The 20,882-nt window shown below is 41.2% G+C and overlaps 1 protein-coding gene across 3 annotated transcripts in view; it reads left to right on the forward strand.

Annotated features, from left to right (window-relative positions):
• The window catches only part of HELZ (helicase with zinc finger), a 129,279-nt gene that overhangs the window by 9,110 nt on the left and 99,287 nt on the right, over positions 1-20,882 (forward strand). For all 3 annotated transcript variants that reach the window (XM_090291094.1, XM_090291096.1, XM_090291095.1), the window contains exons 4-5: positions 12,412-12,639; positions 14,902-14,938. In XM_090291094.1, coding sequence (XP_090147220.1) covers positions 12,430-12,639; positions 14,902-14,938 — 247 coding nt within the window. In that variant the 5' untranslated portion in view covers positions 12,412-12,429. The remainder of the gene's footprint in view (positions 1-12,411; positions 12,640-14,901; positions 14,939-20,882) is intronic.

Raw genomic sequence — 20,882 nt, forward strand, 5'->3', positions numbered from 1 at the left:
TGAGGATCAGTGTGATGGATTGGTGGTGCGAAGAAACATGAAACAGGTACTTTACTTTGGTTCATGGTAACAGTCGAAGTGAGGGATGATGGGAGCCTGAATTGAATTGGTGGCCTTGGAAATGGAAAGCAGGAGATGGATTCAAGAGATATTTGGGCCCTGGTTCAGTTGATTGGGTGTTGTCCCGCAAACTTCAAGGCTGCCGGTTCGATTCCCAGTGAGGACACACGCCTTGGTTGCAGGTTTGGTCCCCAGTCTGTCGGGTTGCGTATGGAAGGCAACCAACCAATCTATGTTTCTCTCCCTCTCTTTCTTCCTCCCTTCCCCTCTTTCTTAAAAAAGGAAAAAAACGATATTTTGGAGGTTGGAAAGAAAGATTTGGTGACTGATTAGAAGGTAAGGGAACACTCAGCTGTACGTCTTAAGTCAGAGATGCTGTTGAAGTTTTTATGGTTGGGTGGCTGGCAGAATGGGCATCAGGAATAGGAAAGTCGGAAGGAAGAACAGGGCTCAGAGGTTTAGAATAGAGAAAGAGGAATTGGGCTTTATGTTGAGATTAAGGAACTAGTCGTCGTCGGCAGCCGTCCGTCTCGAGAGACGATGGTGTAGCTTCTTAAGAGTCTATCTGCACCGCCGAGAATGGCTGTGCAGTCCGACTCGGGAGTGACACGGTATCTGTCTCCTCCCGTGTTGAATCGACATCTTGCGATGACGCTGGAGTGTCCTCTCCAGTGAAGCTGAAGCTACAGAGCCTGGGCAGGGTGATATGGAGGGTCTGCTGTTGCCCATGCAGCAGACCCCCCTCTCTTCACAGCTGAAGGATCCAAGGGAAAGACGGAGTCAATACAGCTTGGCTTCAGGTGCGCCGCAGGAGTTGCCGGTGTTGACTACAACGTCAAACCGCCTTAGGGACTCCGGCTCCGGATTTTCTGTCGGGGTTTACTCCCTTAGCCTTTCCCCTGAAGAGGTATGCCGCAAGGCAGCGGAGGTTTTTTGGAGTCAGAGTTTTCCTTCTCTGATGTGCCCTGGCTGGAAGATCGAACCAGCGACACTTAGCTCGCAGGCCGATGCTCAATCCACTGAGCCAAACCAGCCAAGCATAAGGAACTAGTAGAAAGTAGAAATCAGAATTTTAATCCTTTAGGAAACTAATGAGGAAGTTAGGGCCCAGAGGCGTTAGGTGGATGGGTGAGTTCTCTCAGCGGGTTAGAATGGAGTGAGGACTAGCTTCCTGATTCACAGCCCAGCATGCTTTTCCCTGCCTCGGACTGAGGAGCGCTGCAGGCTCTCAGCTGGGGTGTTTTCTGCCACCTAGGTGTGCTCAGTAGTAGGCTGGAAGTGGGGGACTTGATGTTGGGGAGGGAGGTCTTTATTTTTAATTAATTTTTTTAAATTATAGAAACTAAGATATATGGAAATGGAAAGAAAACTAATCAATCCTACTGACCCAATGTCCTACTTCAACAGTTGTTAATTTTTTATTATTATTTTTATTCCCACCCGAGGACATGTTTTTATTGATTTTAGAGACAGAGGAAGGGAGAGAGAGCGGGTGAGAAAGAGAAGGAGAGGGGGGAAGAGAGGGAGAGAGAGAGAGAAGAAACAAAGAAACAGAAACATTGATGTGAAGAGGAACATTGATCGGTTGCCCTCCCGTACATGCCCCGACTGGGGATTGAAACTGCAACCTAGGGGTATGCCCCTGACCGGGAATGGAACCCGCAGCCTTTCAGTGAGTGGATCATCACTCCAACCGACTGAGCCGCCTGGCCAGGGCCAACTTTAACAGTTATTAATGGTATTTTATCTCTTTTCCCCCTTCCCGTCAATTATATTGAAGCTGATGGGAGAAGGTGTTTTGGTGACTTTAAACTTTGTATTTGCAGGTAAGGAGAGTTGAACAGTTTAGTAGGACATGTTTCAAGCTTTCTGGGGTGGAGTCCAGAGTACACAGAAGCAGGATTTACTTCCAGAATTCCTATGCTGCCTCAGACCTTGTTTTGGGCAAATCATTTAAGTCTTTCTGAGTCTTAGTTTGTGAGGTGGAGATAATCAGCTTCAGTCAATCACTTCAGGTAAGGTATGTAAAACCCCTCGATGAACTCTAAACTTTGAGGTAAAGTAGTATGGAGATTTAGTTGTAAGTATTGCTATTCATTCCTTTCGGCTTCTGTATTGCAGGCATGAAGTTTATATTATTCAACAAATGTTTATAATTCAACAAGTACATGTTATGTCTGGCCCCTGGGACTTCAGTAGTAAACAAAACAGATAAAATCCCAGCTCTCATGGAGCTTATGTTCTAGATCCAGAGGATAATAGTTTTCTAGTGATTAATAGCTATAATAGCTGATACCTTTATAGTGATTAGTACAGGCCAAGCACTGTTCTGAGTGATTTCATATTTTAACCTATTTAATTCTTGCAACAGTCCGTTGAGGTGTAGGTAGTGTTATTATCTCCATTCCACAGGTTTGGAGTTGAGACAGCTTCTTACACAGATTGCCTCAGGTCACAATGCCAGGACTCATACTCAGGCAGATCTTGCTTCAAGCTTGTACTCATAACCCCTGTGCCATAAAACATCTGTAATTCAGTCATGTCAGACTGGCTTTGCCAGCTTTCTTAAAAAAAAAAAAAAAACTTATGTTTTTTGATTTTAGAGAGGGGGGAGAGAGAGAGAGGGAAACACCAACTCGTTGTTTTACTTATTTATGCATCATCAGTTGACTCTGGCATGTGCCCTGACCGGGGATTGAACCTACAACCGTGGCGTATTTGGATGACGCTCTAACCAACAGAGTTACCCAGCCAGGGCTTTCTTGGTTTCTTTGTATACAAATGGCCACCTCAGTGGAAGGCCGTTATTTCTCTGCTGGTCCTTGAGCAAGATCGCGTCTTGAATGAATCCCCTTCTTGTTTATGATTTTCTTTTCCCTTTCCCCCTAGTCCCCTCTCCTTATTCTTGGGGTAATTCCCTTTTCTGATCTCTCCTACTCTCTGTCCTTCCTTTTTCTCATAGCTGTGCTGTGCCTTCCCAGTCTCAGCTTTTTGCCTTTCCTTCCCTGCCTGCCTTTGCCAGCCACTGTGAACCTTACACTGTGCTTTGGCTCTTCTAAGTTGATCTAGTGGGGCTCATAGTGGGACCAGTCTCCCGCCTCTGGCTCTGCCGTCACCTCAGTCCCCTTTCGTGGGCAGGGCTTATTGGCAATGAGCGTTTCTTAAGTTTGCATTTGGAAGAGAACATGGGCCTGACTACGTATAAGGAGGGTATTATGGCTTGTATACTTAAATAATTTTTTTGATAAAATCTACATAACATAAAATTTACCATTTAAGCCATATTTTGCATGCAATTTAGTGGCATTAAGTAAATTCAAGCTGTGAAACTATCACCACCATCCATTTTCAGAACTTTTTCATCTTTCCAAAATGAAACTACCGTTCTGCTTTCTGTCTCTGTGAATTTGACTGCTCTAAGGACTTCATATAAGTTTGGGAATGCAGTATTTGTCCTTTTGCGTCTGGCTCATTTCACTTAACATGAAGTCTTCAAGGTCCATCTCTGTTGTAGTATGTGTCAGCATTTCCTTTTTAAGGCTGAATAATATGCCATTGTATGTAAATACCACATTTAAAACATCTGTTCAGCTCTGGCTGGTGTGACTCAGTGGATTGAGCGCCAGCCTGTGATCCAAAGGGGTTCGATTCCCAGTCAGGGCACACGCCTGGGTTGCAGGCTGGGTCCCCGGTTGGGGGTGCGTGAGGGGCAACCACACATTGATGTTTCTCTTCCTCTCTCTCCCTCCCTTCTCCCCTCTCTAAATACAAATAAATAAAATATTTAAAAAAAATTATTTGTCTCTTGATAGGCAGTTGGGTGCTTTTACCTTTTGGCTCTTGTGAATAACACTGCTATGAATGTGGGTGTACACATACCTGTTTGAGTGCTTGCTTTCTGTTCTTCTGGGAAATATTCGGAAGTGGAGTTGTTGGATCATGTGGTCATTCTATAGGAGGAACCACCATATGGTTTTCCATAACAGTAGCACCCTGTTATGTCCCTCCAGCAATGCACAAGGGTTCCACTCTCTCCACATCCTTGCCCACATTTGTTAATTTCTGCTTTTTATCCCCTATAGTAGCCATCCTAACGGGTGTGAAGTGATACCATATACCTGTTTTAAAGGTGTCTTATATAGATTAATAGAATTTCGGGACCAGAAATAATAGTAAGGTTTCTAAGTTAACTAGCAGTGGACAGCAAAGAGTGTTCCTTGTGCCATAGCATTTCCACTCCTTTCGCACCTGGAGAAAGGCATTTTGGGCGGATGTGTGTATATTGAATCGTAGGCTCGAGACAAGCTCTGTCTGCGTTAGGGTACATGGAATGCACTGTCAGTGACCCTGTTTCTTATACTCCTTCACAGTCTCTGCAACTGTGTCTTCTGGGTTCCGTAGTCTTTTTTCGAGCTTCTTTAAGGAATAGGATAATTGTATTCAAATTATGTATTTTTAAGAAAACTAGACAGGTTAGAAATTAATGAGCCCAGGATCAGTATAAACTGCCTACCTGATTAAAAAGACCATATTCAATATCAATTTGAAGGAAACCTAAGTATTACTACTGAATGTTAGCTATAATTTCTTATGTGAAATACATCACCCCTTTTCAATTTTTGTAACCTTTGTTATGTTACCATCTTTCCAGTAACCTCTATTCTAACACTTTCTGTAGGAAACTTCTGAGTTTCAAAGATCTGATTTGCAAATATAGTTTTAGAACATAGACTATAAATTGAAGACAGCCTTTAAGAGGGATGATGACAACGATGATGGTGGCACCTTTTTGTTTTAATTACGCAGTTGGCTCTTTTATTTAAAAAGGTCACCTGTGTTTACAAGTCTAAACAGATAACATGGAAGGAAAAATGAAATACAAAGAATGTTACGTAATAAAATTGCAAGCAGCAACCTTTTGTAGAAGTCAGTCTTTTAATATAACTTTCTTGTTTTGTAAATATGGGTTTTTGTTTTTTCACGTCTTTTTTGATTAGTAGTAAGCATATTAAGTGACTTGGTGGGAGGCTCAAACTCTTAAAAAATAATTTGGAATTATTGAAAGTAAGCAGGCTATCTCCAGAATTGCTTTCAGTTCTAAAATGGGTCAGGGAAAATCAAAGTAATAAATGGGGAGAAAATCTCAAATTTAGCTGTTGCTCTAACTTTTTAAAAATGTGTTTCTTGTTTTTGTCATTTTAGTCACTAAAACACATGATAGCATGTCCATTGAGATATTTCTTTTATGTACGTTTTTTGAATTTTTATTTATTGATTTTAGAGAAGTGGGGACACACACACACATGCACACTCACACATTGATAAGTTGTTCCATTTATTTATGCATTCATTGGTTAATTCTTTCATGTGACCTGACCAGAGATCGAACCCACAACCTTGGCGTATTGGGATGACAATCTAATCAACTGAGTTACCCGACCAGGGCTTCTATTATATATTTAAAGCATTTAGTTTGCTATATTGAATTTTATTCATTCTGGAATTTAGGGGAGTTTACCTCTTTAGGAAAGAGATTATTCAAAATAAAATAATATTGATAATCTTAGTTTCTAGTTTTTTCTCAATAGGCTTGGCCTCTTTTCTAATGCTCTTTGCATACTCTGATTTTCTGAGTTTTGGAGAAAAAGACAAGTGAGGCTGCATATTAGCATAATACAATAAATAAAATTTTATTAGTTTGCAGAATATTTTGCCTGTGTATTCTATACAACCATCACAGATTCCTGTTTTGGATAAAAGCAGATAAATGTAAAAACAATACAACAGTATTTTTTTTATGAATTGGCATTCTTATGAGAACTGAATTTGGTATAGGACAGCTCTTGGAATGGTTGGAATTTAGGTTATTTTAGGTCATCCCTTTGGGAAATTCAATTGAAGTATTTATTGAATGGTTTTAATGAATTGAATACTTGTCATGGGTTTATAAATTACATAAAATATGACTTGTGTTTATAAGATAGTTGTATTGGGCAGTTAAGGCATCTGACATGATATATTTAATCCAAGATAATAAATGACTAAGAGGCCAGATCAGTCTGTAGGAAGTAATGCTGGTTTTGGGAGGAGAGCATTTTAGAGAAGCAGACTTCGAAGTATTCATTTAAAGCTGGGTGGGATTTAGGAGCAGAGAGACGAGGGGAAGAACATTCAGGCAAGGGAAGGACATGGTCCGAGACTCAGCACCGGGACTGTGCTTTAGGCCTAGGGGTGGGGTGGGGGGGTGGGAAAGTTCGGTTGTGCCAGACTGGGCAGCCTGGGTATCTGGTAATGAGCTGAGAAGTGGTGTTATAGGCATCTGGGAACCACCGTGCCATCTCCAGAGTCATGTTTCTGAGCTTTGTGGGCTCCCCCCCCCCCTCCCCGAGGAAGCATGATACACTGTTACTAGCGGCACTGCCTCACCAAGGCCACGCTTCCCCTTGGGGAAAGGGGGCAGATTCTGCTGCTGCGCTGGATCAAGTGGGTAATTTTCAGAAGGTATCAATCTGGCTTTTCTTTCTTTTTGTCACAATACATTTACTACTTTCCATTATAGTCTTGTTTTCAGGATAATAATGGAGTTTCCACTGGGAAAGTAATGTATGTAGTGGATTAAATGGAAATTACTGACTTTTTAAAAAATGTGAGAAAGGAACGAGTGAACTAAAAAGAGGCAGGTGAAATTGCTTGCACATGGGGAGTGTAAAAGAAAAAATGCTAGTAAAATATAAAGTTTCATGATGCCAGGTATTGCATGGGAGGTGGATCTTGGAATCATTGCATATCGTCCCATGAAAGCATTGCAAACAAATGACACCAAATGATGGGCATCTCTGAGAAGAGCATTACAGAGAGAAAACTTTTAATTTAAAAAGTCACAGCATAGAAAATTTGAATTCACTAGCTATATTAACCACACCTTAAAAAAATCATCATTATTCAGAGTTGAGTGTTTATGGGACATGTATTATCTAGCTGGGAATCTGGGGAAGTAGAGCAAATAAAAGGAAGTGTGTTACAAAAGTCAAAGATGAATAAGTTTCAACCCCTGGCTTCAAAGAACTCAAAGTCCGTGAAGGAAAAAAAAACTAATTAAAATAATAAAATAATGTGAATTTTCAGTTCTTCTATTAACATTTTTTGTTATGTAAAGAAACATCTATTTTATTGTATGTGTCTCTTAAACTTTCCTATGGTTTTATTGTTTTTATAGTTTAATAATTAAACGCATCATGGATGTGATTTCTGTCGAAGTAGATAGTGGTCATGTTTAGTGTAGTTCATCTGTTCTCTGGAACCTTTACATGTTTATTACAGCCACATTAATTATGAGATAGATTTTTTTCCTAATGTAGACAAATGTGTAAGAGAGAGATACAGAAATCATCTTCATTTTAGATTGAAATTTTTGTTACTACTATTGGCTTCTCCTATTTGACCACAGTTTAATTTTGTTCTTTGAAGCCTGTCTTAATCAAATAAGATTTAGGTCCTTTGAAATAAAAGGACCATGACTACATTAACAAGGAGAGTTAGTTTAAGGACGATAACTGATTTTTTAAAGATAAAAGTGCAGTCCTGGCTGGGTGGCTCAGTTGGCTGGAGCCTTGTTTCGTGCACCAAAAGTTTGTGGGTTCCATCCCCTGTCAGGGCACATACCTAGATTGCGGGTTCCATCCCCAGTCAGCCGATGTTTCTCTCACATTGATGTTTCTCTCTTCCTTGCTCTCAAAAAATAATGAACATGCCCTTGGGCGAGGATTTTTTTGAGTGCCATCATGACTTGATTTTAGGGTGGTCTGGTGGTTATTCTCATATTGTTATAGAAAGAAGTCCACACTGGGAAGAGAGGGATGCATTTTTCTTACCATCTGTTATTGAAACTGTCTTCATCCAGGTCAATCTGCCTACCACCTCTTTGGCACGCTATTGATTCATTTTTCTTCCAGTATTTACTTTCAGTCATAGACCAATTATCTAGCTGTGATGGAATTCAAAAGTACCCTACATTTTGTGCCAAGTGAACTCAATGATTGCTGTATTTGGAGATGTTGTTCCTGAGACTCCATTCTTGCCTCTAAAACATACAGGTGTGGGAAGAGAAATATATAGGTTTTCCATTTATTAACAAACTTATCCTTCTGTATCTATTTCTTTCAGATTTGAAAAACCACATCCATTGTGACATTGAGATTCATATTTTAAAAATAATCTTAAAAATTTTATTAAAAGAACTATCATAGAGTAAAACTAAATTTTGGTATACAGTTCTATTAATTTTAACACCTGTATATAGTTTGTACCCCTCTCTGGTTTGGCTCAGTGGATTGAGCATTGGCCTGCGAGCTAAGTGTCGCTGGTTCGATCTTCCAGTCAGGGCACATCAGAGAAGGAAAACTCTGACTCCAAAAAACCTCCGCTGCCTTGCGGCATACCTCTTCAGGGGCAAGGCTAAGGGAGTAAACCCCGACAGAAAATCCGGAGCCGGAGTCCCTAAGGCGGTTTGACGTTGTAGTCAACACCGGCAACTCCTGCGGCGCACCTGAAGCCAAGCTGTATCGACTCCGTCTTTCCCTTGGACCCTTCAGCTGCGAAGAGAGGGGGGGTCTGCTGCATGGGCAACAGCAGACCCTCCATATCACCCTGCCCAGGCTCTGTAGCTTCAGCTTCACTGGAGAGGACACTCCAGCGACATCGCAAGATGTCGATTCAACATGGGAGGAGACAGATACCGTGTCACTCCCGAGTCGGACTGCACAGCCATTCTCGGCGGTGCAGATAGACTCTTAAGAAGCTACACCATCGTCTCTCGAGACGGACGGCTGCCGACGACGACGATATAGTTTGTGTACCCATCATGACAGTAAGGGTACAGAATAGTATCATAACCCCCAAAACTCTCTCACACTATCCTTTTATAGTTACTCATCTCCATCCTTGTAACCCCTGCAACCACAGACCTTTTTTTCCATCTCTGTGGCTGTCTTTTTGAGAATATCATATAAATGGAATCATGTAGTATGTAAGCTTTTGAGGCTGGGCTCTTTTCCTTTGTCTTTGAGATTCAGCTAAGTTATTGCATGTATTGAAAGTTTATTCCTTTTTATTGCTGAGTACTTTTCCATTGTAACTCGTTAAAGGACACGTGGGTTGTTTCCAGTGTTATAGCAGTTGTGAATAGAGCTGCTAAAAACATTTGTGTATAGATTTGGTGTGAATGTAAGTTTTCATTTCTCTAGGGTATCTGTCTGTGGGGAAAGGGGGTTGCCGGGTCATACAGTATGTTCACCCAGCCCCCCAGCCCTCCCCTCTGACAGCTGTCAGGCTGTTCTCTGTCTCTATGAGTCTGTGTCTATTTTGTTTGTTAGTTTATTTTATTCATTAGATTCCATATATAAGTGAAATCATATGGTACTTGCCTTTCTCTGACTGGCTTATTTCACTCAGCATAATACTCTCAGGTTCATTCATGCTGCCGCAGAAGGTAAGATCTCCTTCTTTTTGTGGCTGAGTAACATGCCATTGTGTGACTGTACCACAGCTGTTTTATCCACTCATCTACCCATGGGCGCTTGGGCTGCTTCCAGGTCTTGGCTCTTGTGAATAATGCTGCTAGGAACATATGGGTGCATATATTTCAAATGAGTGTTTTGGGTTCCTTCAGATATATTTCCAGAAGTGGGATAGCTGGGTCAAAAGGCAGTTCCATTTTTAATTTTTTGAGGAAACTCCATACCGCTTTCCACAGTGGCTGCACCAGTCTGCATTCCCACCAGCAGTGCGAGAGGGTTCCCTTTTCTCTGCATCCTCACCAGCACTTGTCGTTTATTGATGATGGCCATTCTGACAGGTGTGAGGTGACCGCTCATTGTGGTTTTAGTTTGCGTTTTTCTCATGATTAGTGACATCGAGCATCTTTTCATATGTCTCTTGGCCATCTGTATGTCTTCTTTCGAGAAGTGTCTATTCAGGTACTTTGCCCATTTTTTAAATTGGATTGCTTGTTCTTTTGGTGTTGAATTTTATAAGTCCTTTATAAATTTTGCCCTTGATCAGATGTATCATCAGTGAACATGTTCTCCCATTTAGCGGGCTGTCTTTTTTTTTTATCTTTATGTTCTTGCGAATTTGTTTTTATTGGGATATAAGGGACAGGTCGCTGGGTGGTTACACCCCCCATGGTTCTGTTCATTGTGATCCTCCCGGGAGAGCTTTTGGAGCGTTTTCTTTTTCTTGGGGCTGCTGCACTTGCTGCGGGCAGCTTCCTCAGGTCCGCTGCCGAGTGGCTTCTCGGTGGGAGAAAACTGCCTCTTTTTCTCGGGGACACTCCTGTTTCCTGCCTCTTCAACGTCAGAAACCGGTTCCTCTTTGGAGAAAGATTTCTTCCTCTCGGGAAGATTTCCACTGCCAGTTGTCTCCTCAAGTCACTAATAACTGCCCGGGCCTGGTGGGTGGCTCAGTTGGTTAGAGCATGGTCCCAAGACACCAAGGTTGTGAGTTGGATCCTTGGTCATGGCACATGCAAAAAAAAAAAAAAAAAAAAAAAAAAAAGAAAATCAACCAATGAATGCTTAATAAATGGAACAACAAATCAATGTCTCTCTCTCTCTCTCCCCCCCTCTTTCACCCTTCTGCTCTAACTTTAAAATCAATCAGTCAATAAAAAAAATCACTAATAACCAGCTCCTCCTTGGAAAAAGATTTCTTTTTCTTGAATTTGGATAAAAGACAGGTGGGTCTTCCATTCCGTACTCCTGAGGAGCCTCCTGGAGCTTTTGCTTTTTCTTCTTTTCGGGTTTTTCAGCGCCCCCCCACCCCCCTTCCCCCGTGCACTGCCGTTTTCTGAGGGCGCGGGGCGACTGCAGCCCGCTGCTGCTTTTCCTCCTTCAAGTGCCTTCCCTCCTGTTTCTCCAGCTTCCTAGGGATAGTTTGGTGGCCGCTTCCTTTGTCTGCACCGCTGCCTCCTTCATGGCCTCCAGATTCTTCCGTGGAATTTCTCCAGTCTTGTAGAAGAATAGCCGTTCCTCAGCTTGTTCTTGAAGCTTCTCCCAAATACACTTGTGGGCGCCCCAGAGAAGCAGTCAGTTCCTGAGGCGATGGTGTGTTTGTTTGCCAGTTATCGGGAGGTGCGGCCTTTGTTCTTGGCAGCTGCTCGGCCAGTGAAGGTGGAGCAGAAAAACGAGTCCGTGTGTTGGGGTGTTGCCCCTTGACTTCAGGGCTCTGGAAACTTGGTCCCTTTGCTGGGCCCTAGGAATCGCTCAGACACCAGGACTGGCCGCAATGGCTTGTCTTGTCTTTCTTTTTTTTTCTTGCTGTTTTCCTTTGCTGTGCAAAACCTTTTTGGTTTGATGTAGTCCTATTTGTTTCTTTTTTCCTTTGTTTCCCTTGCCTAAGAAAATATATTAGAAAAAATGTTGGGTAGGGAGGAGCAGTAGGGGAAAAAGTGGGACAACTATAATAGAAAAAACAATAAATAAATTTAAAAAAAAAGTTGCTACAAGAAATATCAGAGATTTTACTGCTTAAATTTTCTTCTAGGATTTTCATGGTTTCGAGACTAACATTGATGTCTTTAGTCCATTTTCAATTTATTCTTGTGTATGATGTGAGAAGGTGGTCTAGTTTCATTTTTTTGCACATAGACTGTTTTTACTGCATTGTATGCTCTTGCCTTCTTTGTCGAATGTTAATTGATGAGAAAGGCATGGGTTTATTTCTGAGCTTTCTGTTTTGTTCCACTGATCTATGTGTCTGTTTTGAATCTGTGTTTCAGAGTAGTGATGACATCCTCTGTCTTTGAATCCAGTGCTTCTAGTACAGGGACTGGCCTCGGGAAATGTTTGCTGAATTGAATTAACAGGCAGTTCAAACTTGCATTTTAGCCAGTTTGTTGTACTGGTGGGAAAGCCCTACACAGTATAGATTTTGATTCTCTGCATTCACAGTCACAGGATTAGAAGACAGAAATTGGGAGGTTTGGCTATGAAACATTTCTGCACCTTCTGGTTAAAAAAAAAAAAAGAAGCCTTTACGGTTTGTTGCACTTGGCAATATTCAGAGTCATGTTTCATTTATAAAATTTGTCTCATTTATAAATTGGATGCATTGTTGGTATCGTCCTGACTTACGGTTGACATTTTGCTTGGATCTTATTAAAAACTTCATAAAATATAAAAGAGAAGTAGGGATCTGCAGCATCCATAGCTGCTCAGCTGTGACCTTGATCAAAAGGCCGGCTGAGAGTAACTATTCAGAGAGATAATTAAGCCAGCTGAGCCAGGAATGGGGCTAGAATTTATAATTAATAAGTTTAGAAAACCTTCTCTCTCGTTCTTGCCTTATCTTCAGGATTTTTGTCCCTGAGTCATGGAAGACAGAAGAGCTGAAAAGGCATGTGAACAAGCGTGTGACTCCCTCAGGAGGCAGGACTATGAGATGGCCCTCCAGCACTGCACAGAGGCCCTCCTCTCCCTGGGCCAGGACCCCGCCGCCGACTTCCCAGGGCCGTGTCCGCTGGAGGTAGAGAGTATCAAAATCGAGAGCCTTCTGTACAGAATCGCCTCGTTTTTGCAACTGGTAAGTAAACAGTGTCGATGACTCGATGCCAAAGTGTGTAAAACGGCCTTTTTCGTTGACTGGGCCCTGTCGCTGGTCACGCCTTCTCCGGGCCGGCTGTTGTGGGCTGAGGAGGAGAGTGAGGTGGCTGGCGGCTGCCGGGTGTCTTTTCTGCCGACAACTGTTCTTGCAAACCTTGAAGATCACACTACATTGCCCTTTGGATTATTCACTCATTTAACAAATATTTATTGAGTGCACACTATGTGTTAGACACTGTTCTAGGTGCTTGGTATATACATTGGTGAAAAATAAAGAGAAAGATCCCTTCTTCATGGTTCTTTTTCTAGTAGGGGGACAGATAATGGGCACTATATGTTAAAAGTAAGTAAACACTTTAGATTGTTAGAAGGTAACAGTATGCACGGAAAAAGGTAGAACAAGGCAAGGGGTATTGGGGTTCCCAGGGTTAGGGGTGGGGTTGCATTCTTAGTGGGGTGGTCAGGTGCTTCTCCTTGATACGGTGACATGAGAGAGGTAAGCGTGTGAGCAATGTTGGAATCTGGAGGAAGGGCGTTACAGGCAGCGGGAGCGGTCAGTGCCAGGGCCCTGGGGCAGGAGCATGCCTGCCACGCGCGAGGGGCGGCCAGGAGGCCAGCGTGCTGGGGCGTGGTGCGTGGGGGAGGCCCGGGGAGGGGCAGTGGGGCTGGGTCCTCTGGGACCCTCCAGGTCTCTGAGAAGACCAGTGTTTATGCTAACTGAGGTGGGAACTATTGTGGAATTTTGAGCAGAGCAGTGGCGTGATCTGATGTAACAAGAATTCTCTGGCTTCTGTGTTGAGAATAGACTGCAGAGGGGTACGAGTAGATGCAGGGAGACTGGGGTGGCGGCTGTTAGAATAATCCAGGCCAGAGACGCCGGTGGCTCAGACCAAAATGGTAGCAGTGGCGACAGTGAGAAGTGGTTTGATTCTGCTTATGGTTGGAAGGTATAACGGTAAAATTTTCGAATGTGTTCAGTGCAAGGAGTGAAGCCCACAGAGCACTTACGTTAACTCTTTTTGTCTGAGCGGTCGGAAGGATGGTGTTTCCTTCTCCTGAGATGAGAAGGCTGTAGATGGGGAGCAGGCTCTGTGGGGGAAGAGTTCATTTCGGACATTCTGAGTCTGGGATGTCGTTTAGATCCAGCTGGAGATGCTGAGCACGCGGTCAGACACGTAGGTAGGGGGCTTGGGAGAGGGGCCGGGGCTGAAGATACAGTCGTCTCAGGGTCTTGGCCGGTTGGTATACGAAGTCTTGATCCTGGATCACATCACCAAGGGGGTGAGTGTTGACGAGAGGAGGAGAGGACCAAGGACTTAGTCTTGTATCACCACAGTGTTGGGAGGTTGGGGAGAAGAGGAGGAACCAGCAAAGCAGCCTCAAGGGCAACCTTGAGGTAAAGGAAAACTAATGAGAGTAGGAAGTCCTGGAAGCCAAGCGAAGCAAGTGCGCCCAAGTGAGGGGATGTTCACAGTAGCCATTGCTGTTCCAGGAAGTGGTCAGTGAATGTCCCGTTGAAGGAGCGTTTAAGAGAGAATCATAGGGAAAGAACTTAAATGCGTGATTGTAGACTGTTCTAGAGGAGTTCCGCCTCAGAGAGGCACAGGAAGATGGAATGGGTGGAGTGGTAGCTGGTGAGGGAAGTGGAGTCAAGAGAATGATCTTTTTTTTAGACGGAAGAAATGACAGTGTGTTTGTTTATAGGCCTGAACCAAGAGAAAGCAAAAACTTAACGATGTAGGAGAAATCCGGGAGGCTTGCTGGCGCGAGGTTCCTCAGGGCGCCGGGGAGCTGGGGTCCGCAGTGGGTTGGATGGACTTCAGGAAGGGACACGGGGGTTTGTCTGGTGACAGGTGGGAGGCAGAGCGGCTGGGAGGCGGGTAGATGTGGTGGCGAGTCTGTGGAGGTTTTCTTCCTGTGCCTTTGGTTTTCTCAGCCAGGTCGCTAGCTGAGGATGAGCCGGGGCTCGGGAGGTTCTGGTGATGTGAATGAAGTTAGAGCAGGTGACAGGCAGGAGTGAGCAGGTGGACTCAGGAAACATCTGTGGTGTTTATTGTACGCTGTGATTCTCAGAGAACACACGGGCTGGCTTTGCTCTGTGAATATTAACTTTGCAGCATTAATGCTTAAACTGAAACAAAGCCAAGGTTGTTTTTTTTTTTTTTTTTTTTTTTATAAAATCTCTTTTTAAGCAGCTCTTGAACTACTTTATGATATTTATCTCGTATCTTTTATTTTGCAGAAAAAGTATGGGCAAGCTGATGAAGATTGTAGGCACGGTATGTGTAAAAATGGAACTCTTTTCTGATTTGAAGGCTGAATTATTTAATGGAGCAATGTTTAAGATTTAATTTTTTCCATTTGGTAATTTCAAAAGTGATTAAAATATTTTAAAAAGCCCACCTTACCATGGTGACCAGTGACTAACGTGGATGATGACTTTCCTGCTGTGATCGGCATGCACAGGAACATTGTCCCTAGTCACTCCCTTGGGAACATTGATAGTGTCCTTTTAAAGCATGTGTGAGTATTTTCAGTCAATAAGAGCCAAATTTTAAGGATTGTAACTTACGCACATTGATTAAAATGTTAAACTTGGATTAATTGAAAGGCAGGGCCTATCCCTCCCTCCTAAAATGTTTTTCCATTTCATTAGAAGATTTCCCTTAGAGAGAAGGGACTGACTAGAATGCTCTTTAGTGCTTTTTCCTGTTTTCTTTTGGGCAGGAAATGGATTAGAAACATTCTTGCTCTTTTGGTACTCATAGAATAAAAATTCTTTTCCACGGAATTGCTGCGAATTCCCTAGACTAAACCTAGGAGTGAGCGGGAGAAGAGTTCAGCGTACATTCTCATGCTCTGTTGGGGGGATTTTCTGCATAGCTTAGCCATTTGAATAATATAATGTTTCATTTATCCAGAATTTGGGTGGAGAGTCAGGTGTTTAAGAGAAGTTAGTTTTTCCTATATACTCCTTTATATCGGGACTATTAAAAGTACATATTAACGATTTTTGTTGTAAACCTTACAAAACTCTCCTACGTACTTCTAGGGCATATTGGACATAACCATTAAAGACTCAGTGACCTCTTTGTGAGCCTCGCTTCACAGAATTTTATGCTTTGAGAGTTAAGTGGAATTTAGAGCTGTCTAGTACAGTCATTCTTTAACAAAATTCTTGCTATCTGTGAACATTATAAAATTACCAACAAGCCAAATAATAAGTCAGATAACATTGAGGAACATGAAGAAGAGAATTATTTTTACTTCTTCCTCCTTCTGAAGAAATCATTGTGTTTAGTTTGCTGTATCTTTTGCACTTTTCTCTGTAGAGATAAACACAAATGCTTATAACAAATCTTTTGTAAATAACATTAGGCGTGCATCTTAGGGAAAAGTTAGTGACCGTTGTTAACGTAGTTTTTAAAAAAGTCTTATGCTATATGGCTTGCTTTGACACAAATGAACAGACTGTCGAAGGAAAGAAATAAGTTAGAGGCAGCTCACAAGAGCGTCTTCTTGAGGGTGTATTATATACAGTATTCAAAGCCCGTTTGTTTTTCTGACCACTCTAGTACATAATTAGTGATACTCGTTGGTTCCTCACATTGACTTTTGCCATCTGAACTAGAGCTGTGAGTGTTTAATGGTCGTCCACTCCTTTGTTGTCGGGTCCCCGCAGGCCTGGGCTCTAAGTGCAGCAAGTGTCTGTTCTGAGTGGTTTGCCTTGCAGGACACCGCTATCTAGGAGCGGCACAGTGCCCTCTGGGGCAGCCAGGGAAACACTGATGCTTGATATCTGGGGCCTGACTTTGTCAAACAGCTCTTTGTTGCCTTGGCGGGGGTGGCTCAGTGGATTGGGCGCTGGCCTGTGAAGGGCAAGATCAGTTCGATTCCCGGTCAGGGCATGTGCCTGGGTTGAGGGCCAGGTGCTCAGCTGGTGTGCAAGAGGCAGCCTGTTGATGTGTCTCTCCTCCCTCCCTCCCTCCCTCCCTCCCTCCCTCCCTTATCCTCTCTCAGAAAACAAATAAATGAAATGTTTAAAAAAAGGAATTAAAAGGTTTTTGTGATCATCATGAAGCATCTTGCTTTCTCACATACCATAGATTATGGGTTCTTTCTAAGTCAATTCACCTGTTCTAATTCCTGTTTACTATTCCACAGTGTAGATGTGCCAAAATTTACTAAAAAATGTTCATATCGGTGGATGAGGTGGTTTTGGTTTTCTAGTTTGTTATTATAATCCATCCTGTAATAAATATATATTCTTTCTTAGTGTTGCCTTCATTTCTGTAGGACAGTGTTAAAAGTTGAATGCCTAGGTTAAGAATTTTTAAAAGGTTGGATTTCCGGATTAAAATGACCAGTATTATATACTCATAAGATTAGTTTCAAATGCACACACCCACCAGCAATATGTGAGAATGCCTGTTCCCTATAATCTCACTAACACTGGAACCGACCAGTCTTGACATTTTGCCAATTTCATATGTGAGAAATGATCCCTCTTGCTTTAATTTTCACTTCCTTGAGTTCTAGTGAGGTTGATACGGTCTTCTCATTTTGGAGACATGCAAAGTCCCAAAGGTTAGATGACTTGTGGGAAGTCATAGAACAATAATTGTTGTTGGTGAAGGAGCACATGAAAAAAATGTTTCATTTTTCTATAATTGCTTTACTCAGTATTTTAAAGTTAGATACTATTTTACAATTACCAAATTACCAGAATAAAAGTTTAACCAGGAAATAAGACAATGGATGTATTTATTTTCTTGATTGTAATGATAGTACCACAAGTGTATATATACGTCCAAACTCACCAAATTGTATGTATTAATTATACATACAGTAAGTTTTTTTGTTTTTGTTTTTTGTATACCAATTACGCCTCTATAATGTTGGGAAAAAAGTTTAACCAATGTCTAAGATGAAGTAGTGAAATGAATATACCCTTGTGGTGTTGGTGGAATATGAAGCGAAACACAGCTTGTTAATGTTTATACCCTTTGGTCCAGTAATTTTATTTCTGGGGTAGTATTCCAAGTAAAGAATCCAAAAGAGCCCTGGCTGGTATGGCTCGGTGGATTGAGTTGCCAGCCTGTGAACCCCAAGGTTGCCGGTTTGGTTCCTGGTCAGGGCACATGCCTGGGTCCCAGGCCAGGTCCCCAGTTGGGGGCGTGCGAGAGGCAATCGATTAATGTATCTCTTGCACATTAATGTTTCTCTTCCTCTCTTTCTCCCTCCTGTCCCCTCTCTTTAAAAATAAATAAAATCTAAAAAAAAAAAAAAATTCCAAAACAAGGAAAAATTGTGTGCAGAATGGTATTCATGGCAGCATTATGTGTAAAAGTGGAATGTCGGTTAGCTTCCAACAAGGGAGGAGTTTATTAATTAAATTCTCTCCATGCCTTGTTACCATTTAAGTGATAAATAAGAACATGAAAAATGCTTACTTAAATGCAAAAGCAGTATATAGAAAGTGGTTCATTTGGAATAGACATTTGGGAATATATATATACATACATATAACTAATTGTAGAGTTCTGCTTTTATATATATATGTGTGTGTGTATATATATACATATATATAATTTTTCTCTTCAGCTTTTGGTAACCTTATCTTTATGTAAGATAAAATACCATGGTTAGGCAGTCAGTAATAAAAGCAAGACGAAAGTCTCGACCTCTGTTAATTATTATACTGCTTTGTAATGTCACATGGCCATGGAATAGCTCCTATCTTAATGTCCCCAGACCTTATGTTTGCATTTTATATACAGTATTGTTTTCACATCTGTTCTATTAGTTTGCATTCTTTGCAACTTTCAACATGCCTCATTGTAACTAACTACCCTCCTCTTCTTCATTTTGCTGCTTCTGACTGATTTTACTCTCTCAGGCAGGGATTGGAAATCAGGCACTCCTTGTCATGGAATTTAAAGGAAAAAATGTATATTATGAAAAATTTAAAACACACAGGAAGGTAGAGGAAATAGTATAATAAATATTCATATCCTCAAAACTTAAATTTTATCATTTTACCATATTTACTTCATTTAGATTTTCTGAAATATTTAGATATAATTACAGGCATCATGATAATTACTTCTATATACTTAAGTGTCCATCTATAAAAAATAAGGCCATACCTGCACAGCCATATTATTAACCTAATAAAATGGATTGTAATTGCCTAATAGTATCTAAAACCCGCTGCATAATCAGATTTACCTGGTTGTTCCCACAGTGTTTGTTATGGTTGATTGTTAAACCAGAAACTGATCAGAGTCATAAAATTATAAAGTTGCAATTCTACTTCAATGAGAGTGAACAGGCTCTTGAGTTGAGGCCTCAAGGCTTTAGGCTCATGGAATTTCGTTCTGCTGTGGTCTTCTGGGCAGCAGACTGGTGACCCCTGGGGAGTGAGGTGGCCAAGTCTGTTTTTATTATCTGAACGTAAGTTGTATCAGGCAATGAGGAAACTTTCACGAAATAATGATTCTTCTTCTGCCTTGCACATATTCCGTGTACAGGAAACTTACACTTTTTATACCTAACAAAGTGGAATGAGGTAAATGGAGAAGGTGAAATCAAAACCTCAGCAACTAAAGGAGTATTGTACTACATGCAGTATATAGGATAAACTCAGCCATCATAAATATCAATGAATTTTTTTTATAAGGCTGCAAGATATTTAAACCCTAACTGAGAGTGTTATTAATAGAAGAAATCACCATTAGAAATAAAGGAGTGTGGGGCATCTATTGACATTTATTGTAATGATATTTGCCCTGTTGAATAGATGCTGACTGTATTTAGAAAAGGTAAATTGATACGTAATTGATTGAACCTTCTACATTCCCTTTGAGGGAAAAAGTAACATCTTTACTCACCTTTCTTCTTGGAAGAGTTTTTACTTTATGGTAATTTTTTTTCTTTTTTTTCCAAATAGATAAAGAATGTGTACCACTATTCAGAATTACCTTTGGGTCAGCCTCTCTGAAATATGTTATTTTGTTTAATCACATTGTAATATTATTCCAGTTTTACAGATGAGGAACAGGCTTTGTAAGATTAACTAATTTGCTTAATAGTGCAGAGCCAGCCCCGAGTGGAGGTGTGGTTTTGAAGTGAGGTCCTTCTGAAAGGCCATGCTCCTTCTCTTTATCCTAAACTGTTGCCTGTGTATTCTTTAGAGTTTTGCAGACATTATTCTGTTTAACATAATAAACTTGGAAACGAGGGCAGAAGGATACTCTAGGAATGAACAAACCGAGGCTCAGGATCACTTGAATAATAATCACTAGTGGAGTGGAGACAGGAATTTGGGTCTTTAAGCCCCTAGTCCATCCCCTTTCTTTCCTATTTGTCAGACTTTTAAACTAGGGATGCATTCTAATCACATGTTAAAGTTGTTCTTTAGATCCAGTTTTGCATTAAGTATTTAAAAAATTTCGTGTGTACAACAAGCTTTGTTTTTCCAACAGGAATTTTTAAAAACTTCTCATTTTGAAATAATTATAGATTCACAGGAAGTTGCAAAAGGTAATACAGAGAGGTCCCATGTAGCTTTCCCCTACTGGTTACATCTTACATAACTATAGTATAAAATCAAAGCCTGGAAATCTGATCATGTTTAGATTCATGTAACCACCAACACAGTTGAGATACAGAATTGTTCCATTTTCACAAAGATCTCCCTTGTGCTATTGCTACCCTCCATAGTCCCTCACTGCTTTCCCTCTCCCCCCTCCCCAATCCCTGGTCACCATTAATGTTTTCCATCTGGTATTTTGTCATTCTGGAGATATGTAATGGAATTATACTGTATCTAACCTTTTGAGATGGTCTTTTCCCCTCACCATGTATTTGAGACCCATTCAAAGTTGTGTGTATCCCTAATTCACTCCTTTTTATGACTGAATAGTATTCCATGGTATGGCTGTACCAGTTTGTTCTTTAACAGAAACTTAAGGCTTTGTGGAATGGGATCCTGACTTTCACTCTTCATTCCCTAATTCCTGTGAAGTGTTTTAAATGAAGATCTTATATTTAAGTTGACAGGAATATGAAGTTAAATTATAGATTACTAATTTGGGAACAATGTAAGCCAGGGGAGTGAGTTTATTTAATATTTAAGTTTGAGGACTATTATTTTCTAAATATTCAAACTTCTTTTGTGAGTAGATATTTAAGTAAGCAGTAGTCTTTGAACTTATGTGA

Source organism: Furipterus horrens, unplaced genomic scaffold, assembly GCF_987537825.1.
Source record: "Furipterus horrens unplaced genomic scaffold, mFurHor1.1.pri manual_scaffold_11, whole genome shotgun sequence".
NCBI classification, from domain to species: Eukaryota; Metazoa; Chordata; class Mammalia; order Chiroptera; family Furipteridae; genus Furipterus; species Furipterus horrens.